At 35.3% G+C, this 27,522-nt stretch overlaps 2 protein-coding genes across 2 annotated transcripts in view; one reads left to right on the forward strand and one right to left on the reverse strand.

The window, feature by feature from the left end:
• LOC100376559 (peroxisomal acyl-coenzyme A oxidase 1-like) overlaps positions 1 to 9,589 on the reverse strand; it is a 90,944-nt gene extending 81,355 nt beyond the window's left edge. The window contains exon 1 of the mRNA XM_085504172.1: positions 9,363 to 9,589. Coding sequence (XP_085360298.1) covers positions 9,363 to 9,501 — 139 coding nt within the window. The 5' untranslated portion in view covers positions 9,502 to 9,589. The remainder of the gene's footprint in view (positions 1 to 9,362) is intronic.
• Positions 9,590 to 15,244: 5,655 nt separating this feature from the next.
• The window catches only part of LOC100376959 (peroxisomal acyl-coenzyme A oxidase 1-like), a 28,980-nt gene continuing 16,702 nt past the window's right edge, over positions 15,245 to 27,522 (forward strand). Inside the window, exons 1-6 of the mRNA XM_002731980.4 lie at positions 15,245 to 15,513; positions 16,333 to 16,492; positions 16,809 to 16,969; positions 17,643 to 17,750; positions 18,088 to 18,207; positions 21,588 to 21,703. Of these exons, the coding sequence (XP_002732026.1) occupies positions 15,375 to 15,513; positions 16,333 to 16,492; positions 16,809 to 16,969; positions 17,643 to 17,750; positions 18,088 to 18,207; positions 21,588 to 21,703 (804 nt within the window). The 5' untranslated portion in view covers positions 15,245 to 15,374. The remainder of the gene's footprint in view (positions 15,514 to 16,332; positions 16,493 to 16,808; positions 16,970 to 17,642; positions 17,751 to 18,087; positions 18,208 to 21,587; positions 21,704 to 27,522) is intronic.

The raw sequence follows: 27,522 nt of genomic DNA on the forward strand, positions 1-27,522 counted from the left end.
TATGTGTATCTAGTCAGAATGGAGGTATAAAAATGAATGGGTTTTATATGTGTATCTAGTCAGAATGGAGGTATAAAAATGGATGGGTTTTATACGTGTATCTAGTCAGAATGGAGGTATAAAAATGAATGGGTTTTATATGTGTATCTAATCAGAATGGAGGTATAAAAAGGGATGGGTTTTATACGTGTATCTAGTCAGAATGGAGGTATAAAAATGAATGGGTTTTATACGTGTATCTAGTCAGAATGGAGGTATAAAAATGAATGGGTTTTATATGTGTATCTAGTCAGAATGGAGGTATAAAAATGAATGGGTTTTATACGTGTATCTAGTCAGAATGGAGGTATAAAAATGAATGGGTTTTATATGTGTATCTAATCAGAATGGAGGTATAAAAATGAATGGGTTTTATATGTGTATCTAGTCAGAATGGAGGTATAAAAATGAATGGGTTTTATACGTGTATCTAGTCAGAATGGAGGTATAAAAATGAATGGGTTTTATATGTGTATCTAGTCAGAATGGAGGTATAAAAATGAATGGGTTTTATACGTGTATCTAATCAGAATGGAGGTATAAAAATGAATGGGTTTTATATGTGTATCTAGTCAGAATGGAGGTATAAAAAGGGATGGGTTTTATATGTGTATCTAGTCAGAATGGAGGTATAAAAAGGGATGGGTTTTATATGTGTATCTAGTCAGAATGGAGGTATAAAAATGAATAGGTTTTATACGTGTATCTAGTCAGAATGGAGGTATAAAAAGGGATGGGTTTTATATGTGTATCTAGTCAGAATGGAGGTATAAAAATGAATGGGTTTTATATGTGTATCTAGTCAGAATGGAGGTATAAAAATGAATGGGTTTTATACGTGTATCTAATCAGAATGGAGGTATAAAAATGAATGGGTTTTATATGTGTATCTAATCAGAATGGAGGTATAAAAATGAATGGGTTTTATATGTGTATCTAGTCAGAATGGAGGTATAAAAATGAATGGGTTTTATATGTGTATCTAGTCAGAATGGAGGTATAAAAATGAATGGGTTTTATATGTGTATCTAGTCAGAATGGAGGTATAAAAATGGATGGGTTTTATACGTGTATCTAATCAGAATGGAGGTATAAAAATGAATGGGTTTTATATGTGTATCTAGTCAGAATGGAGGTATAAAAAGGGATGGGTTTTATACGTGTATCTAGTCAGAATGGAGGTATAAAAATGAATGGGTTTTATATGTGTATCTAGTCAGAATGGAGGTATAAAAATGAATGGGTTTTATATGTGTATCTAGTCAGAATGGAGGTATAAAAATGAATGGGTTTTATACGTGTATCTAGTCAGAATGGAGGTATAAAAATGAATGGGTTTTATATGTGTATCTAGTCAGAATGGAGGTATAAAAATGAATGGGTTTTATACGTGTATCTAGTCAGAATGGAGGTATAAAAATGAATGGGTTTTATATGTGTATCTAGTCAGAATGGAGGTATAAAAAGGGATGGGTTTTATACGTGTATCTAGTCAGAATGGAGGTATAAAAAGGGATGGGTTTTATACGTGTATCTAGTCAGAATGGAGGTATAAAAAGGGATGGGTTTTATATGTGTATCTAGTCAGAATGGAGGTATAAAAATGAATAGGTTTTATACGTGTATCTAGTCAGAATGGAGGTATAAAAATGGATGGGTTTTATATGTGTATCTAGTCAGAATGGAGGTATAAAAATGAATGGGTTTTATACGTGTATCTAGTCAGAATGGAGGTATAAAAATGAATGGGTTTTATACGTGTATCTAGTCAGAATGGAGGTATAAAAATGAATGGGTTTTATATGTGTATCTAGTCAGAATGGAGGTATAAAAAGGGATGGGTTTTATACGTGTATCTAGTCAGAATGGAGGTATAAAAATGAATGGGTTTTATATGTGTATCTAGTCAGAATGGAGGTATAAAAATGAATGGGTTTTATATGTGTATCTAGTCAGAATGGAGGTATAAAAAGGGATGGGTTTTATACGTGTATCTAGTCAGAATGGAGGTATAAAAATGAATGGGTTTTATACGTGTATCTAGTCAGAATGGAGGTATAAAAATGAATGGGTTTTATATGTGTATCTAGTCAGAATGGAGGTATAAAAATGAATGGGTTTTATATGTGTATCTAATCAGAATGGAGGTATAAAAATGAATGGGTTTTATATGTGTATCTAGTCAGAATGGAGGTATAAAAAGGGATGGGTTTTATATGTGTATCTAATCAGAATGGAGGTATAAAAATGAATGGGTTTTATACGTGTATCTAGTCAGAATGGAGGTATAAAAATGAATGGGTTTTATACGTGTATCTAGTCAGAATGGAGGTATAAAAATGAATGGGTTTTATACGTGTATCTAGTCAGAATGGAGGTATAAAAAGGGATGGGTTTTATACGTGTATCTAATCAGAATGGAGGTATAAAAATGAATGGGTTTTATACGTGTATCTAGTCAGAATGGAGGTATAAAAATGGATGGGTTTTATATGTGTATCTAGTCAGAATGGAGGTATAAAAATGAATGGGTTCTATACGTGTATCTAGTCAGAATGGAGGTATAAAAATGAATGGGTTTTATACGTGTATCTAGTCAGAATGGAGGTATAAAAAGGGATGGGTTTTATACGTGTATCTAATCAGAATGGAGGTATAAAAATGAATGGGTTTTATACGTGTATCTAGTCAGAATGGAGGTATAAAAAGGGATGGGTTTTATACGTGTATCTAATCAGAATGGAGGTATAAAAATGAATGGGTTTTATACGTGTATCTAGTCAGAATGGAGGTATAAAAATGGATGGGTTTTATATGTGTATCTAGTCAGAATGGAGGTATAAAAATGAATGGGTTTTATATGTGTATCTAGTCAGAATGGAGGTATAAAAATGAATAGGTTTTATACGTGTATCTAGTCAGAATGGAGGTATAAAAAGGGATGGGTTTTATATGTGTATCTAGTCAGAATGGAGGTATAAAAATGAATGGGTTTTATACGTGTATCTAGTCAGAATGGAGGTATAAAAAGGGATGGGTTTTATATGTGTATCTAGTCAGAATAGAGGTATAAAAATGAATGGGTTCTATACGTGTATCTAGTCAGAATGGAGGTATAAAAATGAATAGGTTTTATACGTGTATCTAGTCAGAATGGAGGTATAAAAAGGGATGGGTTTTATATGTGTATCTAGTCAGAATGGAGGTATAAAAATGAATGGGTTTTATACGTGTATCTAGTCAGAATGGAGGTATAAAAATGGATGGGTTTTATACGTGTATCTAGTCAGAATGGAGGTATAAAAATGAATGGGTTTTATACGTGTATCTAGTCAGAATGGAGGTATAAAAATGAATGGGTTTTATACGTGTATCTAGTCAGAATGGAGGTATAAAAATGGATGGGTTTTATATGTGTATCTAATCAGAATGGAGGTATAAAAATGAATGGGTTTTATATGTGTATCTAGTCAGAATGGAGGTATAAAAATGAATGGGTTTTATATGTGTATCTAGTCAGAATGGAGGTATAAAAATGAATGGGTTTTATATGTGTATCTAGTCAGAATGGAGGTATAAAAATGAATGGGTTTTATATGTGTATCTAGTCAGAATGGAGGTATAAAAATGAATGGGTTCTATACGTGTATCTAGTCAGAATGGAGGTATAAAAATGAATAGGTTTTATACGTGTATCTAGTCAGAATGGAGGTATAAAAAGGGATGGGTTTTATATGTGTATCTAGTCAGAATGGAGGTATAAAAATGAATGGGTTTTATACGTGTATCTAGTCAGAATGGAGGTATAAAAAGGGATGGGTTTTATATGTGTATCTAGTCAGAATGGAGGTATAAAAATGAATAGGTTTTATATGTGTATCTAGTCAGAATGGAGGTATAAAAAGGGATGGGTTTTATACGTGTATCTAGTCAGAATGGAGGTATAAAAATGAATGGGTTTTATATGTGTATCTAGTCAGAATGGAGGTATAAAAATGAATGGGTTTTATATGTGTATCTAATCAGAATGGAGGTATAAAAATGAATGGGTTTTATATGTGTATCTAATCAGAATGGAGGTATAAAAATGAATGGGTTTTATACGTGTATCTAGTCAGAATGGAGGTATAAAAATGGATGGGTTTTATATGTGTATCTAGTCAGAATGGAGGTATAAAAATGAATAGGTTTTATACGTGTATCTAGTCAGAATGGAGGTATAAAAATGAATGGGTTTATACGTGTATCTAGTCAGAATGGAGGTATAAAAATGAATAGGTTTTATACGTGTATCTAGTCAGAATGGAGGTATAAAAATGAATGGGTTTTATACGTGTATCTAGTCAGAATGGAGGTATAAAAATGAATGGGTTTATACGTGTATCTAGTCAGAATGGAGGTATAAAAATGAATGGGTTTTATATGTGTATCTAATCAGAATGGAGGTATAAAAATGAATGGGTTTTATACGTGTATCTAGTCAGAATGGAGGTATAAAAATGAATGGGTTTATACGTGTATCTAGTCAGAATGGAGGTATAAAAATGAATAGGTTTTATACGTGTATCTAGTCAGAATGGAGGTATAAAAATGAATGGGTTTTATACGTGTATCTAGTCAGAATGGAGGTATAAAAATGAATGGGTTTTATATGTGTATCTAGTCAGAATGGAGGTATAAAAATGAATGGGTTTTATATGTGTATCTAGTCAGAATGGAGGTATAAAAATGAATGGGTTTTATACGTATATCTAGTCAGAATGGAGGTATAAAAATGAATGGGTTTATACGTGTATCTAATCAGAATGGAGGTATAAAAATGGATGGGTTCTATACGTGTATCTAGTCAGAATGGAGGTATAAAAATGAATGGGTTTTATATGTGTATCTAGTCAGAATGGAGGTATAAAAAGGGATGGGTTTTATACGTGTATCTAGTCAGAATGGAGGTATAAAAATGGATGGGTTTTATACGTGTATCTAATCAGAATGGAGGTATAAAAATGAATGGGTTTTATATGTGTATCTAATCAGAATGGAGGTATAAAAATGGATGGGTTTTATATGTGTATCTAGTCAGAATGGAGGTATAAAAATGAATGGGTTTTATACGTGTATCTAGTCAGAATGGAGGTATAAAAATGAATGGGTTTTATATGTGTATCTAGTCAGAATGGAGGTATAAAAATGGATGGGTTTTATACGTGTATCTAATCAGAATGGAGGTATAAAAATGGATGGGTTTTATACGTGTATCTAGTCAGAATGGAGGTATAAAAATGAATGGGTTCTATACGTGTATCTAATCAGAATGGAGGTATAAAAATGGATGGGTTTTATACGTGTATCTAGTCAGAATGGAGGTATAAAAATGAATGGGTTCTATACGTGTATCTAATCAGAATGGAGGTATAAAAATGAATGGGTTTTATATGTGTATCTAGTCAGAATGGAGGTATAAAAATGAATGGGTTTTATACGTGTATCTAGTCAGAATGGAGGTATAAAAATGAATGGGTTTTATACGTGTATCTAGTCAGAATGGAGGTATAAAAATGAATGGGTTTTATATGTGTATCTAGTCAGAATGGAGGTATAAAAATGAATGGGTTTTATACGTGTATCTAATCAGAATGGAGGTATAAAAATGGATGGGTTTTATACGTGTATCTAGTCAGAATGGAGGTATAAAAATGAATGGGTTCTATACGTGTATCTAGTCAGAATGGAGGTATAAAAATGGATGGGTTTTATACGTGTATCTAATCAGAATGGAGGTATAAAAATGGATGGGTTTTATATGTGTATCTAGTCAGAATGGAGGTATAAAAATGGATGGGTTTATACGTGTATCTAGTCAGAATGGAGGTATAAAAATGGATGGGTTTATACGTGTATCTAGTCAGAATGGAGGTATAAAAATGAATGGGTTTTATATGTGTATCTAATCAGAATGGAGGTATAAAAATGAATGGGTTTTATACGTGTATCTAGTCAGAATGGAGGTATAAAAATGAATGGGTTTTATATGTGTATCTAATCAGAATGGAGGTATAAAAATGAATAGGTTTTATACGTGTATCTAATCAGAATGGAGGTATAAAAATGAATGGGTTTTATACGTGTATCTAGTCAGAATGGAGGTATAAAAATGGATGGGTTTATACGTGTATCTAGTCAGAATGGAGGTATAAAAATGAATGGGTTTTATATGTGTATCTAATCAGAATGGAGGTATAAAAATGAATGGGTTTTATACGTGTATCTAATCAGAATGGAGGTATAAAAATGAATGGGTTTTATATGTGTATCTAGTCAGAATGGAGGTATAAAAATGAATGGGTTTTATATGTGTATCTAGTCAGAATGGAGGTATAAAAAGGGATGGGTTTTATATGTGTATCTAGTCAGAATGGAGGTATAAAAATGGATGGGTTTTATATGTGTATCTAGTCAGAATGGAGGTATAAAAATGGATGGGTTTTATACGTGTATCTAGTCAGAATGGAGGTATAAAAATGAATGGGTTTTATATGTATCTAGTCAGAATGGAGGTATAAAAATGAATGGGTTTTATACGTGTATCTAGTCAGAATGGAGGTATAAAAATGAATGGGTTTTATATGTGTATCTAGTCAGAATGGAGGTATAAAAATGAATGGGTTTTATATGTGTATCTAGTCAGAATGGAGGTATAAAAATGGATGGGTTTTATATGTGTATCTAGTCAGAATGGAGGTATAAAAATGAATGGGTTTTATATGTGTATCTAGTCAGAATGGAGGTATAAAAATGAATGGGTTTTATATGTGTATCTAGTCAGAATGGAGGTATAAAAATGAATGGGTTTTATATGTGTATCTAGTCAGAATGGAGGTATAAAAATGGATGGGTTTTATATGTGTATCTAATCAGAATGGAGGTATAAAAATGAATGGGTTTTATATGTGTATCTAGTCAGAATGGAGGTATAAAAATGAATGGGTTTTATACGTGTATCTAGTCAGAATGGAGGTATAAAAATGGATGGGTTTATACGTGTATCTAGTCAGAATGGAGGTATAAAAATGAATGGGTTTTATATGTGTATCTAATCAGAATGGAGGTATAAAAATGAATGGGTTTTATACGTGTATCTAATCAGAATGGAGGTATAAAAATGAATGGGTTTTATATGTGTATCTAGTCAGAATGGAGGTATAAAAATGAATGGGTTTTATATGTGTATCTAGTCAGAATGGAGGTATAAAAATGGATGGGTTTTATATGTGTATCTAGTCAGAATGGAGGTATAAAAATGAATGGGTTTTATATGTGTATCTAATCAGAATGGAGGTATAAAAATGAATGGGTTTTATACGTGTATCTAGTCAGAATGGAGGTATAAAAATGAATGGGTTTTATACGTGTATCTAGTCAGAATGGAGGTATAAAAAGGGATGGGTTTTATATGTGTATCTAGTCAGAATGGAGGTATAAAAATGAATGGGTTTTATACGTGTATCTAATCAGAATGGAGGTATAAAAAGGGATGGGTTTTATACGTGTATCTAGTCAGAATGGAGGTATAAAAAGGGATGGGTTTTATATGTGTATCTAGTCAGAATGGAGGTATAAAAATGAATGGGTTTTATATGTGTATCTAATCAGAATGGAGGTATAAAAAGGGATGGGTTTTATATGTGTATCTAATCAGAATGGAGGTATAAAAAGGGATGGGTTTTATATGTGTATCTAGTCAGAATGGAGGTATAAAAATGAATGGGTTTTATATGTGTATCTAGTCAGAATGGAGGTATAAAAATGAATGGGTTTTATATGTGTATCTAATCAGAATGGAGGTATAAAAATGAATGGGTTTTATACGTGTATCTAGTCAGAATGGAGGTATAAAAATGAATGGGTTTTATATGTGTATCTAGTCAGAATGGAGGTATAAAAAGGGATGGGTTTTATATGTGTATCTAGTCAGAATGGAGGTATAAAAATGAATGGGTTTTATACGTGTATCTAATCAGAATGGAGGTATAAAAAGGGATGGGTTTTATACGTGTATCTAGTCAGAATGGAGGTATAAAAAGGGATGGGTTTTATATGTGTATCTAATCAGAATGGAGGTATAAAAATGAATGGGTTTTATACGTGTATCTAGTCAGAATGGAGGTATAAAAATGAATGGGTTTTATACGTGTATCTAGTCAGAATGGAGGTATAAAAATGAATGGGTTTTATATGTGTATCTAATCAGAATGGAGGTATAAAAAGGGATGGGTTTTATACGTGTATCTAGTCAGAATGGAGGTATAAAAAGGGATGGGTTTTATATGTGTATCTAGTCAGAATGGAGGTATAAAAATGAATGGGTTTTATATGTGTATCTAGTCAGAATGGAGGTATAAAAATGAATGGGTTTATATGTGTATCTAGTCAGAATGGAGGTATAAAAATGGATGGGTTTTATATGTGTATCTAGTCAGAATGGAGGTATAAAAATGAATGGGTTTTATATGTGTATCTAGTCAGAATGGAGGTATAAAAATGGATGGGTTTTATACGTGTATCTAGTCAGAATGGAGGTATAAAATGGATTGGCAATCGAGAAAGAGTAGTGCTCTAAAGGGACATGTACAATTGGATTGGGGTGGGGTGGCGGTTAGAGTTAAGTTTATAGGTGGGGTGTAAAAGGAATTCATTACCAATGTTGTGCGCACGTAGTACGGTACGAGGGGATAACGCACATCAGTACATAGTATTGTACATATAAACAGGGTGCTGACATCTCTATAGTGCGAAACGACTATGCCCAGTACAGCCTACAGGACCTTACCCTTGCTCAAAATAATAGAAATTTTAGAATTAAAACAGTTTGGTAATGTAAAGCAAGCATATGTCACTAAATTAAAATATCCACACTCCGAAACCCCGAAAATCACTATACTAATATTTCCGGCCGATCAGCCAGCACGATATGTATATTCATGGAAGGTAAAAAGACTATTAATAGAAGAATATTAATTATTCACGTAATCGCATTACGGAATTGTTTACCAAGTAAATAAATTGAAACGATCATCAAACAAAAAAGAACAATAGCGTCCTATCTCCTCTCTGTTTACCTTCCATGGTATATTAAACTTGAACAAAACATGCACAATTTTTTTTTAGATGCATACCCCAAAATACTAAATGTCCAAACCAGTTGCGAGTGCATTTATAAGACACTGGGCTTTTGGAAAATGTCGACCGATTACATATAAATCATATATTTTCCCAAATTTATTTATTTATATAGTGCAGTAATAGTACCAACAAGGAGTACTCACGGCAATGTCTTCGCCTTTCGGTCCGGCCTTCTCCACCATCCCTCAAGTAAGTGAGTTCTACGGGATTGAAAGTCGCGGCGTCTCTTTCTTTTTGTAGATCTGGATTTACTTTAACTGGAACAGGGTGGAACGAGTCCATTGCTGATTCTGGTACACTGGTAATCCTGTGCCTGGACCGAACAGCAATATATCTGATATATCAGGTGACTGTAAAAAAATAATGCATGCCTAGGTGGTCTCTTATAACCTTGTTCACGTTCATTTTAAACCAGTTCATCACTTCCGCACATTAGCACGCGTGGAACTTACCCTATAGTATTACATTGCTTCATAAGACTATTAAATTATTATTTTAATTATTATAATGGTCAACTAGAATGTATAACCAATTATTTCTTTGAACTGAAAGGTGCATACATTATTTGCATTTACATTTCTGTCAGCTTAGCTCTCTCTTTTATTGGGGTTAATCAAGTCCAAAGTTCACAGCTTTGCGTGGCACTCAGTATGGACTTCGTCAGCTAGGGTCGAAGACTAGAATAGTGCGTGACCTTGCTGAAACTCAGATTACAGGGCGAATCTAGAAATATATTCGTTTCTTCAGTCAAACATATCTAAAAATGTTTATTGACTGTTTTCGCGATATGTTTATGTATCAAAGGATGTATTTATTAAAGGGCGGCAGTCGTCGTGCCGCGTCCTGTTCAATATGAAGTAAAAGAACATTTTTACAATTATAATTTAAATAATGAGATATCTGAAAAAGAAATTAGGCTAGCCATTAAAAAATTAAAGAGTAAAAAATCATCAGGATATGATGGTTATTGCCCAGAATTACTTAAATACAGTTCAGACTTCCTAATTCAGCCACTACGTAAATTATTTAATATAATCCTGGACTCCTGGTATTTATCTAGATCTTTGGAACATTAGTATTATCTCTCATATTTTCAAAAAAGGAGACAAAACTGACCCAGAAAATTATAGAGGAATAGCTGTTTCTAGTTGTGTGGGTAAAACCTTTTGTAGTATAATTAACACTAGAATTAGTCAATATACCGAAGATAATAACATTATAAATAATAACCAGGCAGGATTCCGTAAGGGATATCGTACTACAGATCAGATATTTGTATTGAAAACTATTGTCAACAAATACTTGAAATCAAAGGGAAAATTGTACTCGTGTTTCATAGACTTTCGAAAAGCATTCGATAAAATCTGGAGACAAGGGCTTTTCTATAAATTACTTAATAATGGTATAAATGGTAAAATCTATAACATCATTAAAAATATGTATCTAAATACAAAATCATGCATTCGTTTCAAAAATAAAATTACACCCATATTTGAAACGACCAAGGGTGTTAGGCAGGGTTGTGTTATTAGCCCAATGCTTTTTAATTTGTTTGTTAATGACTTAAATAATTCACTAGAAGATGAATCATTAGATCCAGTTACATTGAATAACTGTAAAATTAGTTCCCTACTCTATGCAGATGATCTAGTGTTAATATCTGAAACAAAAAACGGTCTACAAAATGCACTAAATAGTTTAGAAGTTTATTGTCATAAATGGAAACTTCAGGTAAATCTGACAAAAACAAAAGTTGTTATTTTCAGATGAGGAACACTGAAAAAGACAGAAAAATTCTATTATAATGAACAAAATATTACCTGTATAGATATGTACAACTACCTGGGTATAAATATAAAGTCAAATGGCTGCTACACTGAAGCCAAACAAAATTTAGCAGATAAAGCAGCCAGAGCAATGTATGCATTGAAACAGTTCCTAAGACCAGAAACAAATTGTAGAACTTTCATCCATCTTTTTAAAATGTGTATTCAACCAATATTATTGTACGGGTCTGAAATCTGGGGCCATGAAATTCAAGATTACAACAAATGGGACAAAACAATAACAGAAAAAACACAATTGAATTTTTACAAACAACTACTAGGACTGAACAAATTTGTGGCAAACATTGCATGCAGAGCCGAAGTAGGAGAATTCCCACTCTTAGTAGATATTCAGATTGAAAAAAACAAAGCTGAGAACTTATGAAAAATTCAAAGACTCTTATAATTTTGAAAAATACTTGGATGTGCTAAATTTGAAACAAAGAATTTCAATGACAAAATTTCGAACTAGTAATCACAATTTAGCAATAGAAAAAGGGAGACATATGCAACCAAAAATACCTACTGAAAATAGAATTTGCAAACAATGTACACAGAATGAAAAAGAAGATGAACTGCACTTTGTTATGAAATGTCCACAATATAAAGTAATACGCCAACAAATCATACAAGACATTATATTTCCACAAGAAACCCAGGATGATCTCCAGAAATTTAATTTCTTGATGACTTCAAAAGATGATGTAATAATAAAAAAGATTGGCAACTATATTCATAATGCATTTCAATCAAGAAATAAAAATGCCATTTGATATGTAACACTTGCTTTATCTTTTTTTAACAACTAACTTTCTTTTTGTAGTAGTAGTTATCACAACTAATCTTTATTGCTATTAACTGATAGAAACATTGTATTTCTAAGGATGCAATAAAGTTATTATTATTATATGGACTCATAGCGACGTATACAACGCGTGTAAAATACATTGTTTATTTACATGAAATTCAAAGACGCGCTGCGCGACGACCACCGCGCTTTAACCAATGATGAGTACCTTGTTAAAGACATTGAACACCAGGCATCTCTTGGGGCTAGTGACCATCAAGTTCTGACTCGGAGCTTTGGAATTAGCTGTACAACGTCGGTCAAACCTCCCACCTCTAATACCAGTTACCTATACAACCGAGCAAACTATTTCAGTATCCGGGATACATTCTCTAGATATGACTGGAGCGATTCCCTCAAATGCGACAGTATAGTAGGTTACTGGTCGGCTATGAAAAACAAAATAATCAATGTTGTAAATAAGTTTGTACCTAAGTGCTCTATCAATAGGAAAAGTACTCACTTTAAGCCTAAGTGGCTGACTAGATTTACACAACTTAATATAAATCTATGAAAAATAGAGTTACTAAGGAAATCAAAGCTGCTAAACGTAACTATGAACAATCCCTGATCAGCGGTAAGGGAGACAAAACGAGCTTTTATTCATATGTTAACTCTAAACGCAATGTGAAGAGATCAATTGGCGCCATTAGAGTTGGCACACAGCTAATTGAGGACAGCGCTGAAATAGCGGAACATTTCAATAAACTTTGGGTCAGTTTTACCAACTACTACTAGTATCCCACGTATCCCCGTTCAGACTGACAAAGTCCTTGATAGGATATTCTTCGATAAAATGACTGTTCTGAAGAAGTTAAATAAACTTGATACTAGTAAATCTGCTGGGCCTTTTTTCTCTTTTTTGTTAGTTTTCTAGTGCCAGTGTATGTACTACATGTACATGCTATTGTGGATACGATTCAATAAATAAATAAGTATAAATAAGTATAAGTAAGTAAATAAGTACATTAACAGTGTCCCTCAAATAACCAATATAATCTAAAGGTTGACAACATTGTTTTTTTTTCGCTTATTTTGGAATTTGTTTTAATGTCCTATTATTAAGAAGGCGTTGACGAGGAAAATGTAAATGTTACGATCGTGTGCTTTTTTTCCTTCTTTTTTTGTGTAAAATATACCGGTATGTTTTTATTTTGTGTTATAAACTTAAAAGTTGGACAATGTCTTTTACGTTACTCGAGTAGCTGTACCTTCTTGTCTCCAACTATTGGTCTATTTTCACTATATTCGTATCAGATCTATGTATTGGGTTACAATAATATAGAAAAGCAGAACGACTGATGGCTAATATTTATAATAACAATTTCAACAACTTTAAACTTAAGACCAAACTTTTTGAAATGTTACAACTACCTATTTTACTATATGCATCTGAGTTATGGGGTATATCGGTTAAGACAGAAAAGTGGGACACCACTATTTTGAATATTAATAATAGAAGTAGTACAATAGGCTGTAGGCTTGAAACTGACAGGCTACCTTTAATTTCAAAGATTCAAATTCAAGCTGTCATATACTACCAAAACATTAAAAACAATGGTCCAATTAATTTTAATACATTCTTGTAAAACTGGTAAAGCATATGGCCCTGGCAACATAGTCAATAAATGGTGGGGAATCAATAGTACAATCCTTAACAGGGAAACAAATATTTGTAAATCCAATTTATAAAAAAAGGAGGAAAAACAACAATAGAGATAAAACCTTAAAGTCATCTGTGTCAAAAGTATATGCTAAAATAGAAGAAACAAAATTAAAGAAATTTGTTGTAGAAACTAGACGAAATATCAAGGTGTTTTTTTTAGAAAAGACATATGATGTGAGGATAATGAGTTTACACTAAAGGCATTGCTTTTATTCAACTTGTGTTGCCTTCCTTGATTTTTCTAAGGATAAAGTTTGGAGAGATGGGTTGTGATGAATTACTTTATGAAACGCAGGAATCAGATGGAAGCTAAGGGATATAATTGATGACCTGTATGACAATGTTCAGAACAAAGTCAATTTTAATGATATTGAAACAGATTATTTCAAAACTAATGAAAGAGTTAAACAAAGGTGTGTACTAAGTCCTTTACTATTCTCAATTTACATAAATGAATTCGCCAAAATGTTATACAAATCTAAACTGGGGGTAATGATTGGAACACAATGGTCTATTCTGGGCAGATGACATAGTCTTCGTAACAAATATGTGATCAACATTTGTAGAGCAATGGAAATTAAGCTTTAATCGATCTAAATTCAGATAATGTATTTTGGAAAGTAACAACGTACAATCAATCAATCTGCAACAATCTGGAAATTAGAAAATTTGACACTTCAAAAAACTAAAACATACAAATATAAGCGTCATTATCTCGAAATTATTGAATGATCATTCACATGTTATGGAAACTTATAAAAAACATTGGACAATATGAGCATACAGTAAATCTATTATAAATGAACATAAGAGTTACATCATCATGACATCTCCCCCGTCTTTAAGGCGAGGTCAAACGCAATAGATTTGGAAGGGAATAAAACAGAATGGGAAAATTATAAAGATGACAGGGTATGTAAGCTTTGTAATGATGGAAAGGAGTATGTTTATCACTTTTTATTTCTTTGCAAATCAACTAACCACTTAAGAAGTAAATTTTATTCAGCACTGACCAATACAATAGTGGAAAGTGGTGGAGAACCAACTATTGTAGAAAGACTTTTTTGATAGGTAATTTTGTAGATAATTTTCTCTTCTGTGATGCTTTATGGGCAACCAATAAGGTACATGTATTGGGAAATAATACATCAATGGGAATCAAAGACTTTCTTACCCGCCAATGGAAATTCAGAAACTGAATCATTTACCTTAATGCTTTTATTATAGTTATTTTTTTGTTTTTGTTTTTTGTTGTTGACTTGTATGTTTCTTTTTACGCTGTTTAAAGGCTATTAAAATATTATTATTATTACCGTGTAAAATTTAACGTGTGCTTTGTTTACGTGACATATGTCGATCAATAGGAGTGCGCCCGAGCGCGGACTAATACATCGATTAAAGATATACTTTGTCTGGTCTAAATGTGGTTCTGTGTGTATGTGTATGTGTAATGTTTTATCTTTTTCAATTTTTGACTTTAAAATGTTATCAATACTTTGTGCGGTACACATACACACACTTAGGATGCCGCTACGGTGGACAATAAGAATGGAAATATAAACAAAGCAAGCAATTAACTGCACGGCGTTCCCAATCTCACTCTTACTAACTGGCAACTTATGCTCCAGGTAAGGTTGAATTATTTTCACCAGCTTGGGGAGTCCCAGGTCAAGGTTTGCAAAAAGGTCACTACATTTTGTTGACTCGGAACCATGTTTGGAACTGTGTCACTTGGCAAGAGTGGATAGTCAGTGGACATTTAATTCAAGTATATTCAAGACCAAGTATTCACCAAGACCAGAGCACTTACTTTGCGATGTCGTTGAAAGAATCATCACCAATTCGGGTGAATCCCGATCTGAGGAAAGAGCGAGAAAAGGCTTCATTCAATATTTCTGAACTTACTTACATTATTGACAGGGGTGAAGATAAAACAAATCGCAGACGGTATCTAGGTAGGTAATATACAAGGTTATCAGTGCTTCTGAACCTTGGGAGTATATGATGGACGTTGATGTAGAAAAACAAACAAACAAGGCTGCTTTAAAGTGAACCAAATATTTTTTTTTCGGAATCATGTATTCCATTGCGAATTTATCTAAAAATATTTGATACAGTGATTAAACCAGTCCTTCTGTACTGTTCAGAAATTTTGTCAAGTGACATCATTAAACACACAAAGGATTTGCGTAACTTTGCAGCTCCAATGGAAAAAAATTCACACCAAGTTTTGTAAGATTTGCTCTTGCAATATGAGATGAGGATAAGCTGATATGGCAGAAAACACACTAATGAGTGAAGCATATAAGCTTGGTTTGAAAATGCCCAACTTGGATGTCTAGTGTGATTCAAATATTAGATGATTTAAAACTGATTATTTGGAAAAACGATGAATTAATTAAACTACAGTGAAGCCTTAATAAAAGGAGTATGTGTTCCTAACTGTAACAACCACCCCATCAACTTCATTAGTTTAACTGACAAAACATGCAATTTACCATGGAAACGCATCACAACATCTGAATTTTGTGTTCAATTTACCATGGGAATGCATCACATCACGCATCCCTGTGTTTGGGAATTATGCCAAGGTATAATGAATAAATAAATTTTGACTAACAAAGATAGTGTTGCACAGACACATCGTAGCAGTTTATCTCCATATCAATTCAGTGCATGATTAATATTTTTTTTGGAGAAGCCAAATATTATCCAGATTTGTAATCAGGCTGTTTGACTTCACTATTATCTCATTACATGTATATTGCTTGCAGTGTCCTTGGCATTAAATGATCCTGATTTTAATGAGACGAATATGAACTTCCTCAGTCGTGATGAGCAGTACTCCAGCGTCGTCAGAAGATCTGTACACATTGTCCAAAAACTGAGAAAAATGAAATTAACAGACCTTAAGGATCAGTTTATATATAAAGCGTAAGTTATATATTTTCAGAGCTTAAAATAAAATTCAAAGTGGTTTACCATTAAAACTTATCACCAGATTTCCTTGACTTTTACCTTATTTCTTTATTGCTCACAAAATTCTGGAAAAAAATATGATCAATTGGCAAAATGGCAATTTTTTCATTATTTTTTTCTCAAAATGTTGTTCCTGTACATTGGTGAAATGTGTTAAACAGGACCTATCAACATGTTCACCATGATTTTGAATGGTTTGTCAACATTTTTAAAAATTACATGAAATGAATGTATAAATGAAATCTAATCTGAATTTGATTAATTTTTTTAGAGCTGCTCTGCGTGGCCATGGCAGTATTTTTGCAATTCATGATTTAATGCTGATACCAATGCTACAAAACTTTGCCACTGATGAACAGAAGAAAATATTTCTTTCCAAAGCATTGAACTATGAGATAACTGGTACATACCTACAAACTGAACTTGGTCATGGTGAGTCTTTCTGGTACATACCTACAAACTGAACTTGGCCATGGTGAGTCTTTCTGGTACATACCTACAAACTGAACTTGGCCATGGTGTATTTTGTAACAATCAATAAAATGATGTTATTTTTTGTATAAATCACAATTTTATTTACGTTTGACTTTCCTATTGACCTGTTTAAAACAACAGATTAAAATAGACACTGTTCTAAGGAGAAACATAACATGATGGACATTTTCAAATTTTGGAAAATTTGGACAAGGGAAGTTATAACTACATGTATACTATTTCAAATCCTAATATTAACATTTTTTAACATAAGAAGTATTCTATGCAATGAGTTTCCTTAAAAATAATGAGCTCAAATTTCCACGGCATTGTATCATTGATTTTTTTTAAGATGTCAAAACATGAAATTGAATCATGACCTTGTTGAAACAGCTTTTAGACAAATACAACTTATAGATACAGGTCTTTTAAACTATATAATTTGTTGAAAGAGAGTTTTCTGAGGATTTTTATGAAAGTTTTCAGAAAATACTTTGTGGAAATTAAGAGACATTCAGAAAGGTTTTTGTATTTATTTTGTGAACACCAGGCTATTGAAAATTGAGTGTATACTTTGTGCATAAAAGCAGAATGGTATTGTGATTGACTTTTTAGTTCATATTGTCTTTAGGTACATTTGTACGTGGTTTGGAGACTACTGCCACCTATGATCCTGAACACCAAGAATTTGTAATAAATAGCCCTACTCTGACTTCTACAAAATGGTGGCCAGGAATGTGTAAGTACATAGTTACTAAAATGTATTCTATGTGGGTTTGTTCGTTAGTTATAACATTACTTTTATACTCCAATTACAAATCCATTAGGTAAAGCCAGAAATCCATTCTATCTGTCCCCCCTTGTTACTGTCAAGAAATCAGATAAAGTTTGTGCCTAAAGCTATAGTGGTAACTAAGCATCCTTTTTTTGACCTTCATATTTACTTCCTATAGGGTATTTTGCAGAACTAAAAACAATTTAGCTGTTTGTGATTAATACTGTATTTTTCGTAACAATGTGAATTTTTTCCAAGGTGTTTAAATAATTCGTGCCTTTGATGTACTATTCATTGACAGTGGGCAAATCAGCCAATTTTGCTGTTGTCATGGCTCAGCTTTATAGCAAAGGTAAACATTGTGGTTTGCAATCATTTCTTGTACCATTGAGAAGTTTTGAAGACCATCGACCACTTCCGGGTATGTACAGTGTTGTTTATCTGACCGTATTGCATATATTATGAATCACAGTCATGTGTATTTCCTACAAAAAAAAACAGACTTTTGGCAGAAAATATAATTTTCTTAATGAAACATGAAAACTAGATACATGGCTGTGCATACACTGACACAGAAGAATTCAAGGCAGATACAGATTCAAACAAAATACATGGAAAATACAAACTCAGATTCAAACTATTTATTAAAAAAATAATAATTGCCAATGCAAATGTTGCAAACAAATTCAAAGCAAACAACAACAAATTTTCTCTGTTCAAAAAAGCAATAATGATTCCTACAAATGAAACACATTTTGGAGGGTGTGTGGGTAAATATGAAACAAAAAATATGCAACTGACTTTCTTACTTGAAAAAAAAAATCCGACACATTTGCAATTTTCATAAAAATCAAGATAAATATTTGTGCAGTGTTCTCAGAATAGAGTGTGAAATGATTATAAAATTCACCGCAGTCCTTGCTCACATTGTGTTGCATAATTTGCATAATTGACTATGTTGCAGCATGGTTCACCAAAGATGCATCGGTGTATGGCTGATTTATTTTTTGACACAACGTTACAAAGAGTTCTTGCAAAGTAGTATCATGTGAATCATAAAAAAATAAGTTAGTGAATGGTCCTTAAAATTCGACATTTTTTCTGCTGAATAAATGCATTCCCAATAGTTTTTCAAAAAACTATTTTGAGCGCGAAAAAAACTTTCTTTGAGTATTCATCGGTTTGCTTTAGTTCGGATCATGAAATGACCTACATTGTGAATCTTTATCAGATACATCATCGGTGAATTCAAAATTATTAAATTATTATCCATCATCGTAGAAGATTGTAATCAACAAATTGCTTGATGTTTGTGATTATTATAAGGCATTATTTACCAGTGCTAAAATAATTTGTACATTGACACAAGGTATAAATGTGCTTGCATCAAGAAATTACATTTACCATAACAAACACTGGCATACCTATTTTTTTAGCTCTGCTGTCGACTTTGTCAAGTGGAGCTTATCATACGAGTGATTGTCCGGCGTCTGTCGTACGTGTCAATGCTTTACTTTTTCAACTTCTTTTTGAAAACTATAAGCCTGAATGCTTTGATACTTGGTGTATATATGTACCTTAGGTAGACCTCTTTTAGATTTGTTAATTTCATGATGATATCTTCAATTCTCTAATTTTGGTGAATATTTTTGTCATTTTTGGTAAAAAGTGATATTTTCAACTTCTTGTTAAAAACCGCAAGTCCAATTGCTTTGATATTACATATATAGGTACTACATGTGGACCTCTCTCCGACGTGTTCATTTTGTGATGATATCTTTAATTCTCTAATTTTAGTGAATATTTTTGTAATTTTTGGTAAAAAGTGATATTTTCAACTTCTTGTTAAAAACCACAAGTCCGATTGCTTTTATATTACATATATAGGTACTACATGTGGACCTCTTTCAGATTTGTTAATATGTAGTGATATCTTCAATTATCTAGTTTTGATGATTACCTTGCCCGTACCATCAAAGATGGAAGGGAAAGGTATATTAAGGGAAAAATTTTGTCCGGCGTCGTCGTTGTCGTTGTCGTCGTCGTTAATAATTGTTATTGTGTGCATGATAACTTTACTAATTCTATTCCAAACTTCATCAAACTTGGTCACCTTGTTCATCAGTATAAAGTCTTCCCTGAGTTTGAACAACAGATGTCCTGTATGAAAATATCATGCAAAAATTGAGAAAAACTGATAAAATATTTTGACTGTTTCTACTTGACTGATCACTGGTGATACACATCAAAGGTCACTGATCTCAGTGGAAATATGCATTGTTGTATGTGTTCAATGAAGCAAATGATTTATCTTGTAATAATATCCTTGGTAATGTATCTCAGAATCCCTTACTGGGTTTCAAAACCAACTCATGGAGAGATTGCACAGTCTGATACACATTTGCAAACCTACCAATAAATCTTTACAGAAAACAGGATGTCAGAAAATCAATATAAGCACTCCTATGAACTGGGTGCCAAACTTTGATCAAGATCTGAAGCTAATAGAAAATCTGTTTAGTTCAAAGTTATCAAATCAAAAACAATACATAAAAAATACATAAAAAGCAAAACATTTCATCCACATTTTAAAAAGAAAATTGTTCTAAAATATATGTATTCTGTATTTGACAAACAGTTCATTCAACAAATGAAAACTCACAGGAATATGTTTCAGCTATTAGAACAGAATGATAGAGTTTTTATAATATTAGTTTAAAAACTCACTTCAAACAAAGATTGCAGTGTTTGAAGATGTAGGTTCTCAGGAGGCAACAGTACTGTTGACTTCTCCCTCCACTGGACACCAACTAACTATTCAAGTTGATTTGCATACAAAGCAGAGCTTGCAACATGATAGCTATTCATAAAGGGTGTTTTTTTTTTTGTCTCAGTGAATCATTAATTTTTGACAGACACCTGTACAAAATACTTGGACAAAAGCCAGCTAAGATTTTCTGTTATCTTGCATGTTTTATGAATCTATTCACGTCTAAATGCAGCACTTTTTTTTGCAATGAGGCATTTGTTTTTATACTAAAATATCTGAATTACTTTATGAAATTATGTCCCTTAAAATAATTAAACAAATAAGGCACAAATGTTTTTGTAAGATATTTACATCTTTAAAGGACATTCGGTAGACTGATTCCCCACTGTTAGTTCAACCCCAAAACTTTTTTGTATTCAAAATTAATTATGACAATGCATATTTATATTGAAACAAACTATGTTAAAGGGAATTATATTATATAACAAAGGGCAAGGTCACCAGAGTATGTTTATTTTTGTCATTTTTGGTGAAAAGTGATATTTTTGAATTCTTGTTGAAAACAGCAAGCATATTGTTCATTTTCTAATGATATCTCCTGTTCTTTAATTGAAATGTGCATTGCTAACAGTGGAGCTATCTCAGCTGACTTGTTTGCTGCTTGTTTTTTTTCAAAATGTCATCGACTGGGGTGTTTAACTAATGTATATTTTTCATATTTTTTTGAACATTCATAGAAAACACAATGTGTGACATTATTGATGGGTATCAGGAACGTAATATACGTAATAGACTATGTATTATTATAATGTGAAGAATTCACATGTTTGGATGGTATAATAGTAAAATATCTGCCCAACATGTGAATTGAATAATGTTGTGATACTGTGTTTAAAAATTTAATTGATTGAATTCTAGAATATGCATGAATCATATTTCACACACAAGCTTTTACAGTGTTTTGATTTGATCATTGCATTTTATCATTCCCTGAATGTTGAACTACAATATGTTTTTATATCAATTGACAGGTGTGACTCTTGGTGACATTGGACCTAAATTTGGTGCAGAAAGTAATGACAATGGATTTTGTAGATTTGATCATGTCAGAATACCAAGAATAAATATGCTGTCTAAGTATGCCACGGTAAGTATCCATTCACTGTGTGATATATCCCCTGGGTACTATTTGTAGTATGCCATGGTAAGTATCCATTCACTGTGTGATATTACCCCTGGGTACCATTTGTAGTATGCCATGGTAAGTATCCATTCACTGTGTGATATATCCCCTGGGTACTATTTGTAGTATGCCATGGTAAGTATCCATTCACTGTGTGATATTACCCCTTGGTACTATTTGTAGTATGCCACGGTAAGTATCCATTCACTGTGTGATATTACCCCTGGGTACTATTTGTAGTATGCCATGGTAAGTATCCATTCACTGTGTGATATTACCCCTGGGTACTATTTGTAGTATGCCATGGTAAGTATCCATTCACTGTGTGATATTACCCCTGGGTACCATTTGTAGTATGCCATGGTAAGTATCCATTCACTGTATGATATTACCCCTTGGTACCATTTGTAGTATGCCGCGGTAAGTATCCATTCACTGTGTGATATTACCCCTTGGTACTATTTGTAGTATGCCACGGTAAGTATCCATTCACTGTGTGATATATCCCCTTGGTACTATTTGTAGTATGCCATGGTAAGTATCCATTCACTGTGTGATATTACCCCTTGGTACTATTTGTAGTATGCCATGGTAAGTATCCATTCACTGTGTGATATTACCCCTGGGTACTATTTGTAGTATGCCATGGTAAGTATCCATTCACTGTGTGATATTACCCCTGGGTACCATTTGTAGTATGCCATGGTAAGTATCCATTCACTGTATGATATTACCCCTTGGTACCATTTGTAGTATGCCGCGGTAAGTATCCATTCACTGTGTGATATTACCCCTTGGTACTATTTGTAGTATGCCACGGTAAGTATCCATTCACTGTGTGATATTACCCCTTGGTACCATTTGTAGTATGCCACGGTAAGTATCCATTCACTGTGTGATATATCCCCTGGGTACTATTTGTAGTATGCCATGGTAAGTATCCATTCACTGTGTGATATTACCCCTTGGTACTATTTGTAGTATGCCACGGTAAGTATCCATTCACTGTGTGATATATCCCCTGGGTACTATTTGTAGTATGCCATGGTAAGTATCCATTCACTGTGTGATATTACCCCTTGGTACCATTTGTAGTATGCCACGGTAAGTATCCATTCACTGTGTGATATATCCCCTGGGTACTATTTGTAGTATGCCATGGTAAGTATCCATTCACTGTATGATATTACCCCTTGGTACCATTTGTAGTATGCCACGGTAAGTATCCATTCACTGTGTGATATATCCCCTGGGTACTATTTGTAGTATGCCACGGTAAGTATCCATTCACTGGTGGGCCACCGCGCATCTACATGCGACATCCCCTAGTCTCACCTGGCCCCTCACAACTGCCGAACCCATGGCCACATATCCCTGTCGTACACAGATTGCACCGGTGTAGTCCGGTTTGGAGACAGCGGATGACCGATCCCTGGATCTTTCCAGGTGGTGACATTCTGTTACGGAATACGGCTTAAATCTCCATCTCCCTCGTCAGTGTGTCTCCCCTATTTGGCACTGCCAGGGGACTCCTGCAAGGCAGAAGCAATCAGGCAGGAAGTAGCAGTTTGCTGGAAAAGGGCGCCATACACAGGGTAGATCAGCCGGCATTAACTCCAGGCTTCTACCCAAATGTGTTCGTAGTACCAAAACCACAGGTGGAGGGCATCCAGTTCTGGACCTAGGCAGACTGAATCAGTACGTGCTCCTCGATCGGTTCCACATGGAGACACCATTCAGGGTTCTTCTCTCCGTCCACCGTTTTGACTGGCTAGCCCCACTAGACTTAAGCGGGGCCTACCTGCATGTACCGATGCATCCAGCGAGTTGCCATCTCCTTCGAATCGCCCAGCTGGGCCAAGTATTCAAATTTTGGGTGCCCCCCGTTCAGGTTATGCACAGCGCCCTACATGTTCACCAGAGTGTTGAAACGGGTAGTGCTGCTGCTTCACTAAATGTCGGTACACCTCAATTCGTACCTATTACTATTATTCGTTATTAGCTTAGCAAGTAAGGCTAACACAGGATTTACTTCACCGGTTAGGCTCTTTAGTAAATCGACAAATCCCATCTTGACCCAATGCACAATTGGTGTTCCTGGGCATGGAGTTTGACACAGAGGTAAGCTTGGTATAGCTATTTCAAGCGTGTTGCTTAGCGCTAAACAGCCTAGCCAAACGCCTAGTCAGCATTCCCTTAGTGTCCCTTCGAGAAGTTATGCAGATCATCGGAATGATGTCCTCGGTTCGAAAGGCTGGTTCCCCAGGCCGCACTACGCAGCCGCCCGGTATAACGCTTGTTGTTACAATGCCGAGCTCTCCTATGGGAACTAGATAAGCGGGTTCTGATCTTGGACCAAGCGAAGGAAGCCCTGCCCTGGTGGTCGTCACTGGCCAACCTCTGACAGGGGTCCCCCTTGGACCCACTCACCGCAGGTATGACTCTGGTAACAGATGTCTCCCTCCAAGGTTGGGGAGCGCATCTATTGGACAAACAAGCCCAAGGATATGACCCACATTAGTTTCGGGACCACGCGTTCCCTATCGTTGTCAGTCCTATCAGAGCAAATTCTCTTTTGGTGCCTGGAATACAATGTGGAGCTAACCGCACACCACCTTCCAGGGGTGAGGAACAGTCTGACTGACGCCCTTTCTGGGAGGCTCCGTCTCCAGAACACGGAGTGGCTGATACCCCAGTGGGAAGCCTCCAGGCTGTTTCGGCTTTGGGACGATTCAAAGATAGGCTAGTTTGCCGCACCCCGGACGCCAAGCTCCCGACGTACATAACACTCCTGCCGACTCCAGGAGCCTGGGTCAAGGTCCCTTTGCTAACCCTGTGGACCCACTTAGTTGTGTACGCCTTTCCTCCCTTCCCGCTAGTTCACCTAGCACCGGAGAAAACTTGACAGGTGCACATCTGCATATTGTCATTGGTCGCATCCAATTGGCCAACCAAGGCCTAGTTTCCACTTCTGTTGGAAATGTTAGTCGAAACACTAGTAGTCCTTCCGGACTTACCGGACCTGCTGTCTCAACCAGACAGCGCATTACCAACGAGCCCAACGGGTATCACTGACATGCATAGAGGCTCTCAGTAGACCTGCACATACAAAAGGTTTATCTGAGCAGGCTGCCAACGTCAATTGAGAATGCTTTGGGAACAAGACTAGCCGATTGTCCTATTATTAGGAGATTATTTTACTGCTTTTCATAATGAGAGGCCGAGACCCCGTACAAGGGAACCGCCCAACTGAGATTTGTCGGTTGTGTTGTCTGCTCTAGGCGGACTGCCCTTTGAGCCTCTCCGATCAGCACCACTCAAATTTTTGACGTGGAAAATAGTCTTCCTACTGGCCCTCGCCTCAGGTAGGCATCGGTAAGAACTGGGGGCATTGTCCTTCTCGGACTATGTACCCCCTTTATGGACAATCAAGTTTTGCTAAGGACACAAATCGGGTTTCTCACCAAGAACCAAATCCCAGGACATGTTCCTCAGCTGATCGGCATCCCCCGGCTGTCAATTTTGTTGGCATGTAGGGTTAGGAGGAATTGCTTCTCTGTCCGGTTCAAACACTGAGTTGCTGCAAGAAACGTACTAGGGATTCAAGACGAGGTGCCAAGCACATGTCTTTGTGTTATGTTCTGGAGAACGCAGAACGTCTTTATCAACTACTACCTAAGAGACACCCAATCCATTGAGGAGGGTCTCTTTAGGTTGGGTCCCGTTGTAGCGGGTCAAACTTGGTTTGCTAACCCAGCCCGAATGGCCACAAGGGTCCCTGCACATAGGCGATAAGTCAGTCTCGGCAATTTTGTGGACAGATTTCTCTACCATCAGCACTCCCTGGAAACTCCCAGGTCCCGCTTTGCGGCCTATGCTCATGCAGAACTGTTTCGGTCTTTACTTCGAAAGCATACTACCCCCGGAATTGGGTTGGGATCTAGCTTTCTCGGGCACACAAACTTCTGGCTTCTTGCTCCGGGGACAGCACAGGCAAGGTAAGACTCGACCCTTTTTGGGTCTTAACTAAAGTGTTGAGTGATTATTGTAGAGTGTTTCATCCCGGACTGGGAAAAGACTTTCATAATTTTTCTCTTTGCTCGGAAAACCCCCCACCTATCGGCGTCTGACTCTGCCTACAGTTCAAAATAGTCATTTTGACTGACCGGAGTCTATGGTGGGTAATTGAACGTAGTCAATTTAGGCAGAGGGTTCTCCGCCTATTCACATAGTTCATACTCACCATAGACTCCGGGTCCCCCCAACCACCCCACTCTTTCCTTAGCGTTGGTCTAAGTCCTTGATGCGGAGAGAAAGGAACCAGAGTGAATATCCAGCCATAATGGCGCCGCCATATGGGCTCGGTCAAGTGGTTCATGATGTAAGGGAAAAGAATCTTGGGGTCATGGGGCTTCCCCTGACCTAGATTCTATCTCTCCGGCATTGGCAGAATCGTTGATTAATGCCTACAGTTCAAACTAGTCATTTTGATTGACCGGAGTCTATGGTAGGTATGAACTATGTGAATAGGCGGGTTCGAACAACCCTCTGCCTAATTTCCATTCATCGTACTCAAAAACTACGCTGTATTATTATTCATATATATATGTATAGCTTTATTAGTCCCTGTTTGGATGAAGTCCGAAAACAGGGACTTATAATTCGGTCTCCGTCCATCTGTGCATCCGTGCGTCTGTTCGTCCATGCGTCCGTGTGTCCGTCCGGAGTCGTATCTCAGAATCCCTTGGACCGATTTCGTTCATTCTTTGCATGTGCTTAGTACTTTATGTGGGACATATGCACATACAGTGGTTTAGCGATTTGATTCAAAATGGCCAACTGGCAGCCATCTTGTTTTTTGAAAATGTTTTATTTTGGACATGCTTTGTCCGTTTTCATTCAAACTTGGTACATAGATTATACATGTTAGGATACATGTCCATGACGGTTTATTTCACAATTGTATCAAAGATGGTCGACTGGAAGCCATCTTGTTTTTTCAAAATGTCGTATTTTGGACATGCTTTGTCAGTTTTCACTCAAATTTAGTACCTAGATCATACATGTTAGGATATATATCCCGACCGTCCGTGAGTTCCTGAGTCTATCCGTCCGACCGTCCATGCGTCAGTGTGTCCAGAGTCATATTTCAGAATCCTGTGGACCGATTTCGTTCCCTCTTTGCATGTGCCTAGTACCTTATGTGGGACATATGCACATGCAGTGGTTTAGCGATTCGATTCAAAATGGCTGACTGGCAGCCATCTTGTTTTTTGAAAATGTTGTATTTTGAACATGCTTTGTCAGTTGTCATTCAAACTTGGTACATAGATTATACATGTTAGGATACATGTCCATGACGATTTATTTCGCAATTGGATCAAAGATGGTCGACTGGCAGGCATCTTGTTTTTTTTTTATGTGGTATCTTGGACGTGCTCTGTCAATTTTCATTCAAATTTGGCACATACATGTACTTTATACATGTTAGGATGCATGTCCATGACAATTTGTTTCAAAATATGGTCAAGGATGGCCGATTGACAGCCATCTGACTTTTTGGCCTTACTACTATATTTCCACAATTTATGTACCATTTTCATTCGTATTTGGCACATACATCATACATATCAGTGTGTTTCATAATCAGATCAAAGATGGCCAAATAACGGCTGTTTTTATTTTTGGCCATATTACTACTACACGAAACACATGTTTTGATGAAAATAAACAATCTGTTGTATACGCCACTTGGAACTCAAGTTTCAAGGACGAGCACAAAG

Source organism: Saccoglossus kowalevskii, chromosome 10 (genome assembly GCF_978046115.1).
Source record: "Saccoglossus kowalevskii chromosome 10, keSacKowa6.1, whole genome shotgun sequence".
NCBI classification, from domain to species: Eukaryota; Metazoa; Hemichordata; class Enteropneusta; family Harrimaniidae; genus Saccoglossus; species Saccoglossus kowalevskii.